The 22,044-nt window shown below is 42.3% G+C and overlaps 1 protein-coding gene across 1 annotated transcript in view; it reads right to left on the bottom strand.

The window, feature by feature from the left end:
- PINX1 (PIN2 (TERF1) interacting telomerase inhibitor 1) overlaps window positions 1-22,044 on the bottom strand; it is an 83,469-nt gene that overhangs the window by 52,855 nt on the left and 8,570 nt on the right. Inside the window, exons 5-6 of the mRNA XM_082656845.1 lie at window positions 11,771-11,863; window positions 5,644-5,720 (exon numbers count right to left, since the gene is read on the bottom strand). Coding sequence (XP_082512971.1) covers window positions 5,644-5,720; window positions 11,771-11,863 — 170 coding nt within the window. The remainder of the gene's footprint in view (window positions 1-5,643; window positions 5,721-11,770; window positions 11,864-22,044) is intronic.

Genomic DNA, 22,044 nt, shown 5'->3' on the forward strand with positions numbered 1-22,044 from the left:
TGCAGGGGTCACAGGTTCGTGCCCTGGTCCAGGAGGATCCCACATGCCGCGGAGCGGCTGGGCCTGTGAGCCATGGCCGCTGGGCCTGTGCGTCTGGAGCCTGTGCTCCGCAACGGGAGGGGCTGTGGCAGTGGGAGGCCCGTGTACCGCAAAAAAAAAAAAAAAAAAAAATACAGTGGATCGATTTCTTCATTAAATGTATAAAGGTCAGAGACAGAATAGAAGGCGTAATTTAAACTTCCTAAACGTGTCCTGGACATCTTGAGTTTAGCTTGGGTTGTTGTTTTGTTTTGATGTGAATCTCTTTTTATTTCTACATATTATAACTCGTACTACCCTCACAAAGAAAATTTTCGTTTTAAGTGATTTCTTTTTTGGATTGGGAAGGGTTTGTTTTGTTTTGTTTTTATGCATAGTCCTGGATTTTAAGTTTCTTTAGGGTTCAAGGACTCCTGTGAAAATCAGATGAAAGCACTGGACTTTATATATTCAAACACACATGCAGACAGACCCACACACAAATTCTTTATGCAATTTAAAAGAGTTCACCAACCTCCCCATAATGAGTGTACCCCAAGACACTGCCCAAGGAGCTCTCCCATGCTGACACATTACAGATGGCAAACCTGTCACATTATGATACACCCTATATTTATATATCACTTTACGGTTTGATATACTTCCAGAATTACTAAAGTAAATGACTTAACCGATAACCTTGGGCTTTAGAGACATCAAATGATCTGATTCTACAAGGCGTTCTCGAAAGACCCATGAGACAGAAGACATAAAATCTAGCATGGAAAAGTGCAGGAGGCAGGTCACTGAAACTACAATCAGCCCTTAAAAACCTGGGTATTGATCATTACTGATGAGCAGACTCAGCATCAGACCGTGGAGATCCAATGAGCCATATACATGATATTCTATTTCAGATCAGACAATTCAGTTAGCAACAGTGATTGCTGGGGGGAGGAACTGTGGTAGAGGGAATGTGACTATAAATGGGGCCAGCATGAGGGAGACGTTCGTGGTGAGGGAACAGTTCTGCATCTGAATTCGACAGTGGTTACAGGATCCACAAACGTGATGACACGGCACAGAACTACACACAGATCGCACCAACATCAGTTTCCTAGTTTTCATCTTGTATGATAGTTAATAAGATGTAACCCCTCTGTACTATCTTTGCAACTTCCTGTGAATCTATAATTATTTCAAAATTAAAAGTTTTAAAAAAACAAAAAGCAAAAAAACCTCATGACGTATTAATTGAGGGCTGCTAATGTTCTGGGGATATATGTGTGTGTACGTGTATGTGTATTTAGATCATTCAGTTCATTTGAGAGACCAGAAAATACACAAGTAACATGGTACCTATGCTCCAGGAACTCAAGCTAGCTTGTTCTTAATTCAGCCTGCCTACAGCTCCAATGACAAAGTAAAATGTTCCCAAAGCTGGCCCAGGCATTTGGTAATATGCTTCCAAACCCCTAACAGTTCAACTCTGATTGAAGGCAAGGTAGTGACGTTTTGAAACTTAAACTATTATTTTCAGCAAAACGAGAATCATTTTTCCACAAAGTTCTGTTAAAATATTAACTATTTATGTCTCTGGCAAAATCTCAAATAAAATTTCTACATCATAACTAGATCATTAAAATGCAGATTTTTTTTTTTTTAAACACAACAAAAGTTAATTAACATTGGTAGTAGTGTGGTATAGGGGAAAAAGCACTGGCTTTGGAGTCAGAGGGACCTGGATTTCAATCCCATCTGTGCCACTTCGGAGCTTGGTAACAAACCTTTCTGAGCCTCTCTGCAAGAAGGTCGATAATGATGCCTACTTCATAAGATAGCTATGAGGATTAAATAGAGAAATAAGTGTCTAGCACAGTGTCTGGCACACAAATGCTTAATAAAGCTGTAATTTCTATTATCGTAACAGCCAGGGGGTGTAGAAATCAGCGGGTTGCGCTTCATGTGAGAGGTATGATGCTCCCCAAGCCCGATGTGGACAACGCCCAAGGTTCTTTAAACCTAGATGCAAAGACAGGATCAGTATCAGCACCTTATCCAAAGCACCCAGAGAGGTGCTACCACTTTAACATTTCATACCACCACGGTTTCTGAGACTCCAGAATCTGACCTCCAGCAGCGCCTTGGCCTCGGTAATGCCAAAGATTGACTTGAGGCCAATGTTGCTATGGGGGTCAAGGGAGTAAAACAAAGCAATATTCCTTCCAGCTGAACACTGGAGCCAAAAGAGGTGGTGTTTTCAAACAGATCTGATCAAAGGACTCCAGCCCTCAGCTAGAAGGGCTGTTGTAATTAACATGGTAAGGTTTCTTAGCAACGGTTTACTTAGCAACAACGAAGGTACAGGTATGCCTCAATAAAAGCGAACTCAATATATGAAAATCCATATGTGTGTAAAAGACAAATTTAAAAGTGACCGCTTTACAGACAGGTGTTTTATTTGGTGCCGAAAAAATGTGATTAGATTTAAGTACATATACACATGCAGGTGTGTGTCAAATGTAAAATACTGCAGAGATAAAAGAAACGAAATTGAGTTATTTGTAGTGAGGTGGATGGACCTAGAGTCTATCATACAGAGTGAAGTCAGAAAGAAAAAACAAATACTGTATGCTAACACATATATATGGAATCTAAAAAAAAGAAGGTCACGAAGAACCTAGGGGCAGGACGGGAATAAAGACACAGACCTACTAGAGAATGGACTTGAGGATATGGGGAGGGGGAAGGGTAAGCTGGGACGAAGCGAGAGAGTGGCATGGACATATATACACTAACAAACGTAAAATAGATAGCTAGTGGGAAGCAGCTGCATAGCACAGGGAGATCAGCTCGGTGCTTTGTGACCACCTAGAGGGGTGGGATAGGGAGGGTGGGAGGGAGGGAGACGCAAGAGGGAAGAGATATGGGGATATATGTATACGTATAGTTGATTCACTTTGTTATACAGCAGAAACTAACACACCACTGTAAGGCAATTATACTCCAATAGAGATGTTAAAAACAAAACAAAACACTGCAGAGGCCCCATGCACTCCCTGCGGCACATGCGGCAGTGCCACCAGCGGCAGCGGCATCGCCCGGGAGCTCCTCAGAAATGCAGAATTCAGGTCCCACCCAGCCCTTGTGAAACAGAACCCACAGCTTAACAAAAGTCCCAGAGGATTTGTGTACACATGAGGATTGAGAAGCCCTGCTCTAGGCAATAGTCCTGACACTACAGCCAAGCTCCACCTGCAGAGTTACCCGTCAGGGCCTCTACTAGTGGTTCTCAAGCCTTATTCCTCATTACATGGCAGAATAAACACCTGAATCACCTGGGTAGGATATCTTTTCTTTTAATTAAAAAAAAAACACAAAAGGGCTCTCTCTTTTTCTTACGTGCTGATGCCCAAACCCTAATCCAGACTTTGGATTTCACTGATCTGGGGTGGGACCCTGACAAGAGCAGCTTTTTTAAAGCTCCTCAGCCCATTCTTGGGCAACCGTGGTGCAGAAGCACAGCTCTAGAGCAGGAGCTGCACCTTGATAGAACACAGCCTCTCCACCAAGCAGGACCTTAACTGCATCAGCAGAATGAGAGATGAAGATGCGCCTGGATATCATTCTTGCACAAAACACAGAATTATATCAAGGTTGGTCTTCTCCACACCAAGTGTACCAAAATAGATTTTCCCTGGGCTAGTACTAGGGAACTGTTTCTGGAACTCCTCAAATACAGGGGAACAGCTCGCTTTAACCAGATCATAAATGACTATACCGCCAAAAAGTCAAGTACCGCACAGTGCTGAAAAACCTTATGGCATCCCACACCAGTAAGCCCTCAAATAGACGGCGATCAGAGGATGAGAAACCTCTCATCTCCTATAACAAAAAGCTTTCCTGTGCTTACCACATAAATTCTTTTAAAATTCTACCAGAAGCCCATAAGTAATATTTCCTTCCCCGATCTGTTCAACTGTACAATTTCAAAGAGGATGCTGGAGAGAGAGGACGCAGGCTGGGGGCAATGAAGGCTGGCAGCAGGGAGAATCAAGTAATCCAAGGCAAGGATTCAGAAAAGCCGGTGCAGTGGGAATGCACGACTGGGAGAGCTGGGACAGAAAGACAGTCCCCGGGGACCCAGGGAGGGGCGAGGCACTGAGGTCAAGGCGCAGGGTGTGGCCAGGCGGGGTTGTTAGGGCAGAGCAGAGGCTCAGAGAGCATCCCTGAGGGTACTGAGGACGCTGGAAGGAGGGGAAAACTGAGATAAGCCAGGGGCGGAAGTCCTTGGTGAACCAGGCAGAGGGCCTAATCCACATCCCACAGGAACCAGGGAGGGGCGGAGCAGAGGTGTGACCAGAAGCTGGGTTGTCTGATGACCCCGGCTCTTTTCAACAGCCTCCTGTGAATGAAGCATCCAGTGCAGCCTGAACTCGGGACGCTCCCTCCCTAATGACCCACCTGCCTGTACGTAACTCAGTCGAGCTGCAGGAAGTGCCGCTCAGCAGGGCTCAGCAGGCCCCAGGGCCCAGGCCTCCCTCCTCTGTCCTCATGGCTACACATGCGGGGGCAGAAAAGTGCTGAAAGACTAGGAGTTTGGTCCTAACCTACAAAAGAAGTCACCAAACAAAATTTCCAATAACTGGTAATTCTGAAGTCTTTGAAAATTATATTAAGTAACAAATAGCTACCATCCTGGAAAATTTTCTGACAGTCTGGAGAAATGTCAGAAATAAATGAAACACGTCTTTTTTGCTCTGTAGTCATCAGGGCCTTGACTAGGAACCAATAAAGGAACGTGAGTATGACACATCAGATTAGCTGAGTGATAGTTACCATAGCTAGTGAGAGCAACCATATATTTCAGATTTTCATACATATCAACAAGATCAATTTTAAATATTTTTATCCCATTATCTCCAGAAATGCATATTCTAAGAATCCTAATATTTTGATATGCAAACGACATCCAGGGCTGTGTCTTACAGTTGGAAATGGCACAAAGAACTCTGTGCTGTATTACAAAGCCCAATTTAATAGTTAGGATCATGAATTACGGATGCACCCCATTCAGGGTGCAGTTTAGTCACTCGATTCTTGTCTTCTAGTTTTGAAACAAACAATATTGTACAATGGAGGAAATACCACATCTAAATCCCTTCCAGATTCTCCATGCCGATCCAACACGGTCTCAAAACGCTTTTCAGGTGGAAGAGCCCAGGACTGAGCGTGAGTCTGACGGTCTTCCCCACAGCCATGCTCCAGAGAGAGCTACGCGCTCTGAGCAAAGCGAGCAAAATGGCTGCCTGCAGCGAGCGCCTCCCTCTCTCGTGCAGCCGGGAGACGCTGACCCCTTTGAATCCATCAGCAACAGGCGTTCTTCCCGGAGGTTAGTCTAGTCCTCACACCAGGAGGGAAAAAAGCCCAGAGAACACACATTCTTTTTAAAGTTCCTTAAAATACATATCATCTATCAAGTATTACTATTCAGAGGATACCATTCAGCCTTTGTATGAAGCCTCTAGAAGGTTTTTTTGGTAACTTTGCCTGGAAAGTGCTATGAATAATAAATATACATAGTTCTATACACAGTTGAAAAATCAATCGTATGTGGCTTAATACCTCGGGAGTCTTCTTATTCTGTCTTTTCCCAAAAATGCAGTCAAGATCTGTTTGGCTCCGAGATGAGAGATCCTTCCCTAGAAAAACATGACACCTTCAGTAATATATTCTTTCTAAAATAAGGAATACAAATATAAACCATGAAACTCCTGAAAGCAAGATGGGTTTTGGAAAAGAAATAAACAATTTTGTAAACTACTGACCTTCTGTTTCCCCTTCACAGATTACTGCAATTAAATAAATTTAAAAATCACTTAAAAATCAAATAAGTGAACCAGAACCCTTGACTTTCTCTTAATGTTAGAAACAGCCCTGAGCATGGAGATGGAGAGGAAAGCTCAATTCTACAGCAGCTCTACTACTGGTATGCCTTCAAGGTATGATTTCTGGGCCTCTGGGCTCCCCACTTAGAAAACAGATCCTGTTTACTTCAAGGAGACATGAGCTACCTACTTAGGATTATGAAATGCAGGATAAAAAAAACGCTGCTAAGAAACGTAGCTCCAAAACCCCAAATGAGCACAGGAATGAGAACGTACTGCATGTGACACATAGAAGCTCAATAATTAATTGAATGAATGATTTTTTTTAATAAATGCAAATAAAATTCATTGCATTAGGGTGAAAGGGTTTCAGATTTTTCTCTTTAAATTTTTTTACTGTAATAGCTATATCTTTTTTAAATAAAGGGATACATAATAAGAGTCGGAAATTAAATGGCTTCTGGCAAAAACAGTGTCCAAAGGATCCTTGATTCTTATTAAAAACCCTAAACTCTTTAACTTAATTTCAAACCCACAAACCTACTAATTTAAAATTCACTTCTACGGAATTTCCACTTCTACCAATAATACCCTGTGAGCAGTGGACCAAATCTAGTCCCATTTGTCAACTTCACGGTAAATGTATTCTAAAATGTAACTACTACATATAAAGTCTTGAGGCTCCGGGGGAGTGAGGCTCTGGGTTAGACACCAGAGTCTTTGTTCTGCGTTGGAAGCCTGAGCTCCACTGTCACAGACCCACTTATCTTCTTGGTTTCCTGCAGCAAACTGACTTGGCAAAGTACCGTCATGACCCAGAAGGGTTCTAGTTCACTGACTATCACTGGGGCATTCAAATATGATATTGCTTAGTGACTCCATGAAATTAAAAAAACAAACACCCTTCGATTTAATGCAAAACCAGGCGCCAAAACCAGTTTCCTAGGCTGCAGTACCAGACTCATGGGTCCAGTCAGTGCAACCTGTTCCTGCCAGGACAGGCTCGTGCGTGGCTCTGTGCTGCTCTCGCCTCTCTTCCTGAGCTGGAAATAAATGAAGCTTCCTGGTTCTACCTGGCTATTACGTAGAATCCAGACAGAAGACCCCAAAGGAAAGCTACTCAAGAGCAAAATGAAGCCTATCCCAGATGGGAACTCAGAAAATGAACCAGAAAAGTAGGGAATAAAACTGGTGGGGAGAAGTGGACAACGTTCATGAGGTCTGAGATCTATTCCAAGCTTTGCCCTCAGCAGAACCCATTCTGCACGGCAGAGCACGTTCGGGTGGCAGTTTCTAGTTCAGAAAAAGGAGTTGTACTGAGTTCAAACTACGTGGCAGCCACCCATCCCTAAGCTAGCTCCTGAAATGGAACAGATACCCTAAAAGAAATGCAAATGACAATCCCTTTTACAGCAACTGAACTAAAAGGAATGCTGCAGGGGTTAAGGAAGGGAGGGTACATGCAAGATGACAATTCTAAAACAGGATGTCAAAACATGAACACGCAGTGATGAAAAACAAATCTAGAATCAAAGGGAAAGCTGTCAAGCTAGTAAAGAATGTACCAATGAAGGCGCAAGTGTTTCTAAAGTTTTGGTGATGGGTTCTCGTATCAGAAATGTCTACCCTTTAGCAAAGTTCACTTAAGTAAATGTAGAAACCAGGATTGTTACAGGCCTTGCCCTGGATTTGATCTGGAAAACAAAACACAGAGAAGAATTAACAGAGACCAATGGAAAGGAACTTAAAGGTAGATAAAACTGTGAAGATGGAAGTGATGTTGAAATAGTTATTAGTTAATGGTCCTGGCTGAATAGTTTACAAATGTTATAAAATTATGGCCAGTTTTGAATAAAATATACATATTAAAAATGAGTTTGAAAGTTATTGGCCTCAGTTCTGAATGACGGTCAAATCATAGCAAATACTGTTGATAAACTTGTCTCAGAGAAAATGACAGTCAAAAACCTGAACAGAATAGGAAGTATATGTTATCTGCCTGGATTTGGTTTATTTATCTACCAGTCTTCAACCGTCCATATCATTTCAAGAACCGAGGAAAAAAGGTTCTAGTAGCCAAGCTGATGTAACGAAGTCCATGAAGGGATGATCTGATCCTTTCAGAGAACAGCAGTTTATTTAGGATCATTTTAGCTGTTTTTCTAATCATGAGGATTATCGGGTGTTCCTGTCTATCAGCGCAGCAAATGGGAAGAGAGGAACATGACCGCAGCCAGACACCCTTACAACACCAAGAAGTCCATATGGGAAGCAAATAAAATGATAAAAAATAAACGTAAGAACTTGATAATCATGGAAATTTGGAACCTCTTAGTTTAAGGACAAAAGTCACCCCAACAAGTGCTAAGGCGAAAACTGTATTATATCCAGGACTCAGAAAACTGAGTTCTTCTACTCAGAGTAAAGGGGCAAGGGTAAGGAAATGCAGGTTTGAGAAATACGTTCGTTAAATAAGAAACACTGAAGGGTTACGGAGGTAGCTTCACTTGCTTAGAAAATTTATTTGCATTCCCCAATCAAGAAGGATAAAACAAATGATATTATATTTTGATTTTGTTTTTTAGTGAAAACACATAGGACTGATAATAAGCCTAGGACAGAAGATTAAGAAAACTTCACTGAAAGGGTAATAATGTGAGAAAATCAGGAAACCTGAGAGAATCAGAGCAGGGGGTAAAATAAGTGAGACCCTCACAACCAATAAGAAGACAGCCAGAACTTTTTAAAAGCCTGCAGTGGTGCTACTTCACAGTTAAATGTCAGAAGAGCCAGAGCCTGAAGAGGAAGCGGAACACCCATCACCCGAGCCTGACAGCAGGGGGCCAGCTGGGCCAGGACACTACAGTCCGCCTCCAGACCAGGAGCCGACCACACGGACACGCACTCTGAGTGTAGTCTCCTTGTTTAAGGAGTGAAGTATCACAAGTTGTCACAGGAATGAGAAGCCTGAATAAATTACCACAGTGAAGCCACACAAGTACAGTGTACACAACCTTCCACCCACCCACTGCATGACTGGGAGCAACAAGCAATGCTCTCTGGACAACTTCTCACTGTATAATACTAAAAACCTCGAAAACGGCTTTGGAGAAATTTATATTTTCCCTATTGCTTTTTCTCTGCAGATATGGCCTTGCCAAATATTTTTCAAATTAAAAGAAACCACTGCTGAAGTTAGGCTTTTAAACAAATATGGATGAAACTAACATTTTGAAATTATGTAATAAATGACGTCAAATTTAAATTATAAATTTAGGACTAAAGAAAGGAATAATTATGTATCAGAACTAAAATGCTACAGCCAATATTTAGGCAGTAACAAATTTTACAATGCTATTTGCTACTGTAATCTTTATCTTCACTCTTCACACCAAGCTAAATAAAATGCCGTCTTTCCATGTTTTAGTTTCCTGGACCATAGATGGAGTTACAGTATGAATCATCCTCATTAAACAAGTGGGTTAGTTACTGTACTACGAGCATACCCATGGGCAAAACTCCTTATCATCCACTATGCTGTGGACATCAAAATGTCCACACAACAGCATCATTTCTGGTAAGTTCTAAAGCACAACCTATTTTAGAACTCAACAATGACTTAAAAATCTTTCATTTCACAAAAATGGAAACTGAGGCTAAAAGAGGGGAGGAGGTTGAGTGATTTGTGTGAGACAGTCATGGCCAGAATCCAGTTTCCTGTGGCCTAAGATAGTCCTTCTTGGAGGAAACTGAGAGGTTATCATTCACATCCAGTGACAACAGCTGCTCTACAAGGAAAGATTTCTTTCAGTAAGTTGAAGAACTTTAAAATAAACGTTTGGGGACTTCCCTGGCGGTCCAGCGGTCCAGCATGGAGGCGCTTCCACTGCAGGGGGCATGGGTTCAATCCCTGGTCAGGGAACTAAGATCCCACATGCCGCGCCACACGGCCAAATAAATAAAATTAAAAATAAATAAATAAGTAAATAAAAATTAACTTTCACTGTGGATTGCTGAGATGGACAGTAAATGAGTATTTTCCTCACTACCTGGATTTCTGCCTCCCTCTATCTTTCCTATTTATTCCCAATCTGCAATTCCTCTATTTTCCACTCAATCTTCTCTGCTACCTTTCTTACAATATATGTTGAATTACCCTCCCTACATACCAATGCCCCCTGCTCCCCAAACAAGGCTAATAAATAAGCAAACCTCATTTTAAAAGAGAGAAAAGGAAAGCACAACAAACCAAGCAGGTTGATAGGGTCACCTGGCAAGGGGGTGGCTTAACTAGAAACAGAAAGGAGATACTCCCGGCATCCATTAGATTAAACAGTTTTATCCCAGCTTCGGCAAATGCTTCAGATGAAATTATGCATGTAGTCAGGTACAAAAGGAAAATGAGAAGATTCTATTCTCAAAAGTCAGAGCTTAAAAGACTGCTGTACTACCCAAAAGTCACAGCGCACTTTTAATTTCATTTGTGCTCAGCACCCCTCCTGCTGTAACTATTTTTTTTTTCCCTAAGGGGATGGGTATTAAGTGACCATTTAGCCTCTCCCGACAAGGACACAGGGGCCAACAAGGATTGCTTTCTGTCCTGCAGCAGGTCAGGGGTGGAGAGGAACCCTGCTCAGAAGCCATACGGGAGAACGACAAAGAAGCTTCTACCCTGACAGAAAGAAGAGAGGCTAACACGACGAGCCAGACAAGCCATACCTGCCGGGACAGGGAAGGGGAACCCCAGTCTCTCCCTGCACGCGTCCCCGAACCCAATCGGCTCTCTCCTCCCTTCAGCTCTGCCATGAGCCCTCCCTCAAACCAAACCCAGTCTACCTTTTGGGGTCCTGGCTCCAAATGAGAGCCACCATTAACAGTTTAGAGTAGTGAGAATTCCAGTGCCCATTGCTATTCAGCAGGGTTCTAGATGTCAGGGAATTCCCAATCATGCCAACGAGACTAAAGCAAAGACCCGTGCTTTTCCTGGCATACAGAGGTAGAAACATACAGCCACTCTCCCATAGACGAACCATCAAATGGTGACTAGATAACATAGTTATCATACTTACACTTTAAGTATATTAATGTAATAAATAACGTTTTGTGCCTGAAAAGTACACTTAGTACACAACACTGTTCCATGGGAAAACATCTGGGGAGTTGATGAGTTCAAGTTAAATGGTTTCTTTCCAATACAAGACTGCCACCTAGTGGTGAAATAGGACACCTGCACCCACGACTGACCGTGTAGGTACAGCACTGGGGAGTGGGGAGGTGGTGATGAAGGAAGACATGTTTTCTAACACCATTTTTGCAATGACCATGGAACACCTAAGTTAACACTGCATGAAACACAGAAACGGTGTGGAATAATAGAAGAGTCAACTCGGGAGTGAGATTTCTCATACTGGAGATCTCAACATGGCGCATAATTCTCTAAATTGGCACATTTTAGGAGCTGTTCAACACCAACGTTAAGCTCTGAAAAACAGGAAAATGTAAATAAAAATGTTGAGCGATAAATTAAAATTTTCTGATCTAGCCACATAAAGTTCCTTTTCTCTTCTAAACAGCAAGTTAGCTTCCACACTCAGCTTTTTACCAAAGGACTCGTACACAGTCTAAAGCCGAACCTGGGGCCCACCTCAGAACGAATGAGTCTGCATCTGCATCCTAACAAGACCCCCGGTGACTCACAGCAAGAGCTGAAACGTCAGCGCTGCTTCAGATCAATCCAGTCAGCGCGGCCCTCCTTCCCCATTTTGTAAGTAAAACAAGTGATGCTAGCGAAGAGCTAAAAATGCTTTAAGAAATCCAGTGTGAACACAGAGATTTCAAACAAGTAAAGAAACGCTTCATTTTACCTTTTGTGAATTTCATATAATGAACACGGTTTTTGGAGATTTTGGACTTCTCTTCAAGGCTGAAAGATTTCTTTTCCTTGTTGTCTGAGGAGTCTTTTAAAAAAGCATGAAAAGCATTACATTAAACTCTCTGCATTCCATTCTCATTCTCTTACAGTGACACAGTCTTATTTAAATAAAATCCTATGAGACCCATTATTTATTACTGAACTCTAAAAATGATCAGAAATATTCTTAAACTGTGTACCATGGATCCGGCAGGGCTATTCTCCATAAGTTTATAACATCCTGGAAGAAGAGAAATGAAAACTTCTGTTCACACAAAAAACCTCCACATGAATGTTCATGACAGCTTTATCTGTGATAGTAAAATACTGGAATTAACCCAAAATTCCTTCAATGGGTGAATGGCTGAGCAAATTCTGGTACTCCCTTATATGGGAACACGACTCCGCAATAAAGAGGAAGGAGCTGTTGATACTGTGCAACAACCTAGATGGACTTCAAGGGCATTATGCTTAAATGAAAAGGTCAATCTACATACTATATGATCCACTTAGACTACAACATTCTTGAAATGACAAAACTACAGAGATGGAGAACAGATGAAAGGTTTCTAGGGACAAAGATGAAAGTGGAGTTTGGAGGTTGGAGGGGTAGAAGGTGGGTGTAAATACAAAAAGGCATTATGAGGCAGCTCTTTTGTGGTGATGAAGCAATTCCGTATCTTGATTGTGGTGGTGGCTACATGAATCTATACATGTGATAAAATTGTACAGAACTACACACACACACGTACACACACACAAATGAATGAAGGCTAAAAAAAAATAGTGAAAACTGAATAAGGTCTGCGTTCTAGTTAATAGTCAACATGAGTGTCAATTTCCTAGTTTTGATGTTATGCTACGGCTACCTTGGATGTCACCGTTGGGGGAAACTGGGTGAATGGTATTCAGGACTCTTTCTACTACTATTTTTGCAATTTCCTGTAAGTCTATAATTGTTTCCAAATAAAAAGTTCTTTTAAAACGTGAATAAAGGTAAGATAGATTAATGATAATCAAAAACAGATCAGAGATGCTAATCAGGTAGAGCGTGAAGGCGCAGAGCTGGCACTGAGCCACCGCCTCAAACCCCAGATTTCACTGGAGGCTCGCCTTTCAGGACAAAAGCAACAACAAAAACAAACCATTGAGGAATAAACTCATGTGGTTACTCCTTTGACAAAACAGGAAAACGTGAGCCAGAAAGCATTCTTAGTCCTTTGCCTGAAATATCAGAGCACGTAGATCTGGGGTGAGAGCCAGTGACAGGAATCTCAGTAGCTGCCTGTGTTCCCTCATCTTTATCTATTTGTCAAGTTTAGGTAGCAGAAAAAGCACATCATAGGTAGAAAAGAGACTGAATTTTCCTATTGTTATGTCATAAGGAAATATAAATACGAGGTTAGAGAAAGGAGAAAAAAGGAAATTTTCACCTTAGTAGTGAAGCAAAACAAGCACATGTCCATTAAACACATTAGCTAAGGGTAATCCCTCCCAGAAAATTAGTCATTTCAAAAGCAAAGTGTAAATTACATAGCAAGGCTCTGAACAATGTTAAGGGAGATGTTTCAAGCTTTCAGACAATGCCTAGCACAGCTTAATCACATCAACAACCTGAAACATTCTCCTCCGCGGTCACTTCCCAAGATCAGCTTGGGACTTTTTCAAAAACATCCCACCAGGAAACTTTCTGCTCTTTTCTGTGGCCAAACACTTTACATAGCACATAACAGTCTCAATTTTTTTTTTTTTTTTTTTAGCGGTACACGGGCCTCTCACTGCCGCAGCCTCTCCCGTTGCGGAGCACAGGCTCCGGACGTGCAGGCTCAGATGCCATGGCTCACGGGCCCAGCCGCTCCACGGCATGTGGGATCTTCCCGGACCGGGGCACGAACCCGTGTCCCCTGCATCGGCAGGCGGACTCTCAACCACTGCGCCACCAGGGAAGCCCAACAGTCTCAATTTTGATGTTCCAAACACAAACTACCAAGCACAGTACCAGCTTGAAGTGGCTTTTACCCACTGAAGGCTTATGAAGCACCAGGCGCTGGGCTGTAAGCTTTCTGTGCCATCCCGCATTCCATCTCGGCAACCGCCCTGGAAGGTAGCTGCTAGGACTAATAAACCGACTTCACAGGGCACTGAAGCAAGAGGGCTAAAATAAGGTCCATCAAGGCGGTGGCTATGACGGAACTGGAACCCAGGAAGATCTGCATGAGAGCACACATCCTTAACCTCCACACTGTGTGCCAGCGGAGCTGCGCTCACACTTCTGGGGACGTGAGAACCTCCTGGGAGCTTCGTCACCTTCCGAGCACACAGCCTTTCCAGAGCAAACCCGAGCCCGGACACGTCCTAGGGGAGCAGTTTCTACCTGGCTGTCCACACACACGCTTTCCTAAAGCTGCTCTGTTCTGTGTGGATGCATCAGTCTGGTCCTCCTTCTTTGCTTCTCCCCTGCGTCCTCCTCCCACTTTACACAAGGGGAGCACAGCTCTCCTCTCACCAGGATCAATAAGGAACAAGCCACAGGACTGGTGTCACGGAGGCGTCCTTTATTCAAAGCCGCAAACCCAGCACTTCCAAAAAGGTTTTACTGTTCTAATAATTATTTATCAAAATTTATTATTTCCTGGTTTTGTGCATTACAATCTACTAATTAATAAAGACAACCTAATCCAAAGTAAAAGTATTTACCCTTAGGCCTTGGGGCTATGAGAAATAAACCCAAAATTTATATGTATTTGTTTTGTAGTGGAGAAACGTGACAGGGTAATGAATTTTTCAAAGTTCAAGCAAAAAAAATATATTAACGTATTATGGGATATATACAAGGGAAATATTTCAGAGGAAAAGAAACTAGGAAACATAATATCTCTGAATATTAAAGGACTTACTTTTCTATTTCTAAAGAGATGACCATGGATATCAAATTGCTCTGGGATTTAACATCCACTGGATACATCTGGGACTGACGGGATGCTTTTATTTTAAAATGCCAATTTTCCCAATAGGCAGGTATTATATTCTTTGTAGCTATTTAAAGCTGTGATTAAAAACATTATAGACGTCGATCTAAAACTGTGAGATAGGGTATACTGGTTTTCGAAATTCCCTCAGGAGCCCTGGGAGCAAAACAGTTTGAAGATCCCTGTCCTAAACCACACCTCTGTGGATGACAGGTTATCAGCATCCCAGTTTATTTCCAAAATATTTAAAATCACAGGGACAAGATACCTGACAGAAGTAAAAAGCATTTCTTAAACCATGAGATCAGTCTATCAAAAAGCTGAAATGAGTCTGGGAGTAACTAATTGAGACAGGATAATTTTTAAAAATGAAATTTTAAAGAATATAGAGATTTTTGTGTCCCACAAAGGAATAAGGGTTATTTCTAGAACCTTTGCAAGATTCTACGAAGAGAATAGTATAGAATTTGTTTAGTTGAAAGGCAAACTGTGTTGATTCGGTAAGCAATCTTAAGGAGCTAAAAATATTATTATACCAGAAAAATATGTTACTAGGTTATCGTGTCATCTGCTTGTCAGCTTTAATTCAAGTAATAAAACCAAAAATTCATTTGGATGAAGATACTGTATTTACCAAAGATGACTTGGCAGAAAAATAATCTCAGCTCTCCTGATCCATTTCCGGGCCAGCTTTTCTGTTAAAGGACTATTCTAAAGGCTGGACTGCACTGAGTGAGACGGAGGCAGAGCTAACAGCCCTGTCCCTACCGCAGGGGTGCAGCACCCTCTAGTGGTCTTGAGGTGGAAGTTAACCTATAGATCAGTAACTCAGTTAATGATTTACTACACTTCTATGGCTCACGCAGAAAAAGACTCAGCCTGCACAGGTGAACCTGTGGATGGGGCTGCACACTGACAGGCACCACCACCTGGAGTCTGTTGTGCCCTCGCCACCTTCCTGACAAATAACACAGGCTTCCCCGAGTCACTTTCAACACTTCCCTGACCGCCCTTGCGGGAATCCATCAGGAAGGCCCAGCTGCAGTGATTGTGCTCAGCCTGGGCAATCAGCACAAAGGGACCTGTCCCGAACCAGGGTTTTCATGCCTATTACAATGGCATTTCTCAGTTAGCAAACAGTAATCAAGATAACATCAAATTGGAAAAAAGTAACTTTCCAGCTATCACTGTCAAATCTCAAAAGCAAACTGCTCAAAAATCTGCTTTCTCTTTTCCACAGCTCCAAAAATGAATCTCATAGCTCCTTCCTCTATGGAATCCTGGTGTGATAATTTCTGGGCAACCCTATCACTTGAAAAGTTACAAAGTATTCTCTAACTCAGTACATCAAAGGAGAAAGTTATGATACCAAACAAGGTGAGAATTTTCCCTGTTCAAGAATGAACGTGTGGGGCTTCCCTGGTGGCGCGGTGGTTAAGAATCCGCCTGCCAATGCAGGGGACACGGGTTCGAGCCCTGGTCCGGGAAGATCCCACATGCCACAGAGCAACTAAGCCCGTGTGCCACAACTACTGAGCCTGTGCTCTAGAGCCCGTGAGCCACAAATACTGAGCCCACGTGCTGCATCTACTGAAGCCCACGCGCTTAGAACCCATGCTCCGCAACAAGCGAAGCCACCACATTGAGAAGCCCGCGCACCGCAACAGAGACCCCACTCGCCGCAACTAGAGAAAGCCCGTGTGTAGCAACGAAGACCCAACACAGCCAAAAATAATAAATAAAAATAAAATAAATTTATTTTTTTAAAAAATGAACCTGTGAATGCCTCTAGGTAAAAGAACCCAAACTCAAGAGCTTCTGCCTCCATGACGATGGTCACAGGAAAGGCCACCTCAAGTCTGACACCTTAATCATGTCACTGAACCTGTTTACGAAAAGTGATGGCCATTATACAACATCAGATTTTCATTAAGGTAGACATTGATTCCTGATACTCAAATTGTTGCAGCTGTACTCTTTAGTTAACCTTCATTACAGGTTTAACATGACATAAATTACACTTGCCATGTTTTACCTCCAGAAAAGGGCCCATGCAATTTTCAGGAATCTTTTATCACCACAAACATCACCACACGTAGGAGTACTTGAAGTCTGTACAATTAGTTATAAAGCAAACCCCTCGTTACCACCTCCAGGGTTAGAAGCAGAACACTACCTGCATCTAGAAGCATCCTGCACCCCTGTGCCTCTTCCTTCTGTAACAGGGGTTCTCAGCCTCGGAGCTACTGCATTTTGGGCTGAATAATTTGTTCAGGGCAAGGAGGAGAGACACAGCTGTGCTGCATCTCCAGCCTCTCCCGATCAATGTCAGTAACATCCCCCCAGTTGTGATCACCAAAAATGTCCACAGATATTGTGAAATATCCCATGGGAGGCAAAATCATCCCCAGTTGAGAACCACTGTCCTAACAGTAACCATTACCATGATTTTGGGGATAACCACCCTCCCCTTACTTTTCGTTCTGGTTTTAACCATTCTGGGGGGAGAGGGGGTAATAGCCATAGACAGTGCCTAAAGCACAATGTACTCACATACCTGTGTAACTACCAACTGGGTCAAGAAACAGAACAAGAATAACAGCCCAGGAGTTCCCCATGAGCCCCTTCTCAATCCCAAACCCCTCCCCCTCCCCAAAGGTAATCACTGTTGTGACTTTCACAGTAGAGTACTCATTTCTACTACGAGTAACTTTATAACAAAAGTTATAACAAAATAACTTTGTTTTAACAAAGTAACAAAATAACTTTACCACCCAAGTCTAGTACCTAAATATCATATTTCTGCATTCCATTTGAAGTTCTATGTAAGTGGAATCACACTGCATGTTACGTGTCCCACTTCTTTCAGTCAACATTGAGTTAATGAGAGTCTTCGACACCAGAAGCAAACTACAGCCTGTGGACCAAATCCGGCCCACCACCTACTTTTGTAAATAAAGTTCTATGGGAACATGGCCACATCCATTTGTTTATATATCATCTCTTGCTGCTTTCATACTCCAATAGCCAAGCAGTTGTGACAGAGACGCTTTGGTCTGCAGAATATCTCTATCTGGCCCTTTGTGGAAAGTCTGCCAAACCCTGCCCTATACTCTCACATGTAACTGTACTTTATTCTTCATTTCTTTGTATTTACAAATGTGGCAGTCTACTTTTCGTTCTATTGTTGGCGGACATCTGGGTTATTGCCAGTTTGGGGATACTACAGATAGTGTTTTAAGTATTCTTTCCTTCTGACTGAAGGATGTACGTCCTTGGAAATTGCCTTTATTTATGGCCTACTGATGGTAAACTTTTTGTCTGAAAATTTATTCTTGAAAGATATATTTGCTGAATGTAAAAGTCTAGGTTGCCAGTTATATTTCCCTCAATATATTACTCCAATGTCTTTGGCTCCCATTGTTAAGAACTCTGCTTTCATATATAACTGTTGCTTCTTTGAAGATAATAAGTATATTGTCTCTGGCTGCATTAAGAATCTTCTCTCTCTTTTGTGTGTGTGTGTGTATGCTGTCCTGCCATGATGCTATGTTGTCACATCTGTTATTACATTTGCGAGTAGAGACTTTTAATGTAATCTGCATGGATTCTCTCAATTTTCTTAATCTGTGGATTTGCTTTATCACCAGTTCTAGACAGTCTTCAGCCCTTATCTCCTTAAATTTTTTTTTTCAAAGTACCATTCAGTCAGAACTCTTTTTTTTTAAACTTTATTTTAGTTATTTATTTTTGGCTGTGTTGGGTCTTCATTGCTGCACATGGGCTTTCTCTAGTTGCAGTGAGCGGGGGCTACTCTTAGTTGCGGTGAGCAGCTTCTTACTGTGGTGGCTTCTCTTGTTGTGGAGCACGGGCTCTAGGCCCACGGGCTTCAGTAATTGCAGTACGCAGGCTCAGTAGGTGTGGCTCATGGGCTCTAGAGCGCAGGCTCAGTAGTTGCGGTACACGGGCTTAGCTGCTCCGCGGCATGTGGGATCTCCCCAGACCAGGGATTGAACCTGTGTCCCCTGCACTGGCAGGCGGATTCTCAACCACTGCGCCACCAGGGAAGCCCCTATCTCCTTAAATTTTGCCTCTGTTCCATCCTCTCTCTTCTTGTGCTGCTGAACTTTTATTAGATATTAGATTTTCTCACTTTTTCCCCCATCTAAACTGCTGTTCCATATCTCCATCTTTTCGCCTCTCACGCCTGCATTACGGATACTACCTTCTAATCTATGGGCTACACTTTCTTCAGCTGTCTACTTTATGAAACCCAACAGCACATTCAGTATCCAAACCTGTGTGTTAGAAGCCACCTAAAGTCATCAATAATGCAAACTTATGAATACCTGACGGGAAAGAAAAAGCTTAGGAAACAAAGAGATTTGGATAAGTTTTCAAATAAATCCCTCCTATCTTTGCTACTCTCTCTCAACTATTCAGGAACTGAAAAAAAATTGGGAGATCTAGTTATTTTGGTATTTACTTCGTTTCTTTCTCTCACACTAGATTTGAAGTTTCTTCAGAGGGGGGATGAGTCTTTTTATCTATTTCTGTATCCTTAGTCTTCAAATAATACCCTCAACAAAGTGAAATGACAACCCACAGAACTGGAGAAAATATTTGCAAATCATATGTCTGATAAAAGACTTGTACCTGGTATATATTAAAAATCCTTACAAGTCAACCATAAAGACACATAGCACAGCTTAAAAATGGGCAAAAAATCTGAATAGATATTTCTTCAAAGAAGACACACAAATGGTCAATAATCATGTGAAAAGATGCTGAGCATCATTAGCCATTATAGAAATGCCAATCAAAACCACAATTAGATACACCACTCCCACCAACTAGCATGGCCATAATCAAAAAGACAGATAATAGAAAGTGTTGGCTGAGATGCAGAAAAATTAAAACCCTCATACACTGCTGGTATCACCCAGCAATTCCATTCTAAGTATAAACCCAAGAGAAATTAAAATATATGTACACACAAAAACTTGTAAGTTAATGTTCAAAGCTGCATTATTCAAGATAGACAAAAAGTGAAAACAACCCAATGTCCTTCAACTGATGAACAGACAAACTGTAGAATATCCATACAGTGGACTACTATGTGGCAATAAAAAGGAGTGAAGTACTGATACATGCTATAACAAGGATGAACCTTGAAAATATTATGCTAAGTGAAAGAAACCAGTCACAAAAGACCCATGTTGCAAGATTCCATTTATATGAAATGTCCAGAATAGGCAAATCTTCTTTTTTTAACATCTTTATTGGAGTATGATTGCTTTACAATGGTGTGTTACTTTCTGCTTTATAACAAAGTGAATCAGCTATACGTATACATATATCCCCATATCCCCTCCCTTTTGCGTCTCCCTCCCACCCCTCTAGGTGGTCACTAAGCACCGAGCTGATCTCCCTGTGCTACGTGGCTGCTTCCCACTAGCTATCTATTTTCCATTTGGTAGTGTATATATGTCCATGCCACTCTCTCACTTCGTCCCAGCTTCCCCTTCCCCCTCCCCATGTTAAGTCCATTCTCTACATCTGCGTCTTTATTCCTGTCCTGCCCCTAGTTTCTTCAGAAACTTTTTTTTTTTAGATTCCATATACGTGTGTTAGCATACGGTATTTGTTTTTCTCTTTCTGACTTACTTCACTCTGTATGAGACTCTAGGTCCATCCACCTCACTACAAATAACTCAATTTCGTTCCTTTTATGGCTGAGTACTATTCCATTGTATATAAGTACCACAGCTTCTTTATCCATTCATCAGTCGATGGACACTTAGGTTGCTTCCATGTCCTGGCTATTGTAAATAGAGCTGCAATGAACATTGTGGTACATGACTCTTTTTGAATTATGGTTTTCTCAGGTATATACCCAGTAGTGGGATTGCTGGGTCATATGGTAGTTCTATTTTTAGTTTTTTAAGGAACCTCCATACTCTTCTCCATAGTGGCTGTATCCATTTACATTCCCACCAACAGTGCAAGAGGGTTGCCTTTTCTCCACACCCTCTCTAGCATTTACCGTTTGTAGAGTTTCTGATGATGGCCATTCTGACCGGTGTGGGGTGATACCTCATTGCAGTTTTGATTTCAGAATAGGCAAATCTTTAGAGTCAGAAAGTAAATCAATGGTTGCCTAGGGGGGCTGGGGGAAGTGGGGAATGAATACTACTGGGTACAGAGTCTCTTTTGGGGGTGATGAAATGTTTCATAATTGGTTCTGGTGACAACTCTGAATATACTAAAAGCTGCTAAACTGCACACTGTAAATGGGTGAATGGTAGGCATGTGAATTACACCTCAACAAAGCTGTTAACAAAAAGTGCAGCGATTCCCTGCCCTGTCCCCTGACCCCGCACTCTTAGCTGGTTCTTCTCATTTTCCTTACTACACGTTTCTCAATAATATTCTCATGCTGCTATTTCTTACCAATTTTCAATTGACTTCCAAAAACGGAACTAAGGAACAGGATGCAGTTTTAAGTTGGCAACTGAGTGTGGACCTTGTTGAGAAGGTGCACAGAAGCTATCTGGGGGAAGAGTGTTCTAGAGAGAAGGAGGAGCCAGTGCGAAACCCCAAGGCAGGAGCACGCTTGGTGTATTCAGAAACCAGTACAGGAGTCGGTGTGGTCAGGATGGAACTGGTAAGAAGGGGGAGGGTAGGAGACAAAGTCAGAGAGGGTCCATATTGTGTAAGGCTGCGAGTCCGCTGCAGGGGCTTCGGCTTTTATCCTGAGCAGCACAAACGGACTTACATTTTAAAAGAATCACTCTGGCTGTTGGGCTGAGACACGCTGGAGGAGTCTGCGCGTGGATGGAGAAAGATCAATTCAGAGCAGCAGCTCCCTGCCAGGGCATTCTGCCCAGGGGACACTTGGCACTATCTGGAGATATTTTCGGTGGCGACAACTAGGGGGAGGGGGTGCTAGTGGCACCTTGCGGGTAGAGGTCAGGGATGCTGCCAATCATCCTAAAATGCACACGACATGCCTCACAGCAAAGAATTATCTAGCCCAAAACATCAGCAGTGCCGTGGCTGAGAAGACCGGCTTTAGAGGCTCCTGCAATAATCCAGACAAGAGATAACAGCTGCTCAGACCATCTGGTTACCGTGCAGGTGACATGGAGCAGTCAGGGTCTGAATATATTGTAAAGGTAGAACCAACAAAATTTCCTAGTGGAAAAAGTTCTTTGGCTGGAACAGCTGGAAGGATGAAGTTGACATCAACTGAAAT

This window comes from Grampus griseus (assembly GCF_964374135.1).
Source record: "Grampus griseus genome assembly, chromosome: 6".
In the NCBI taxonomy this organism is placed as follows: domain Eukaryota; kingdom Metazoa; phylum Chordata; class Mammalia; order Artiodactyla; family Delphinidae; genus Grampus; species Grampus griseus.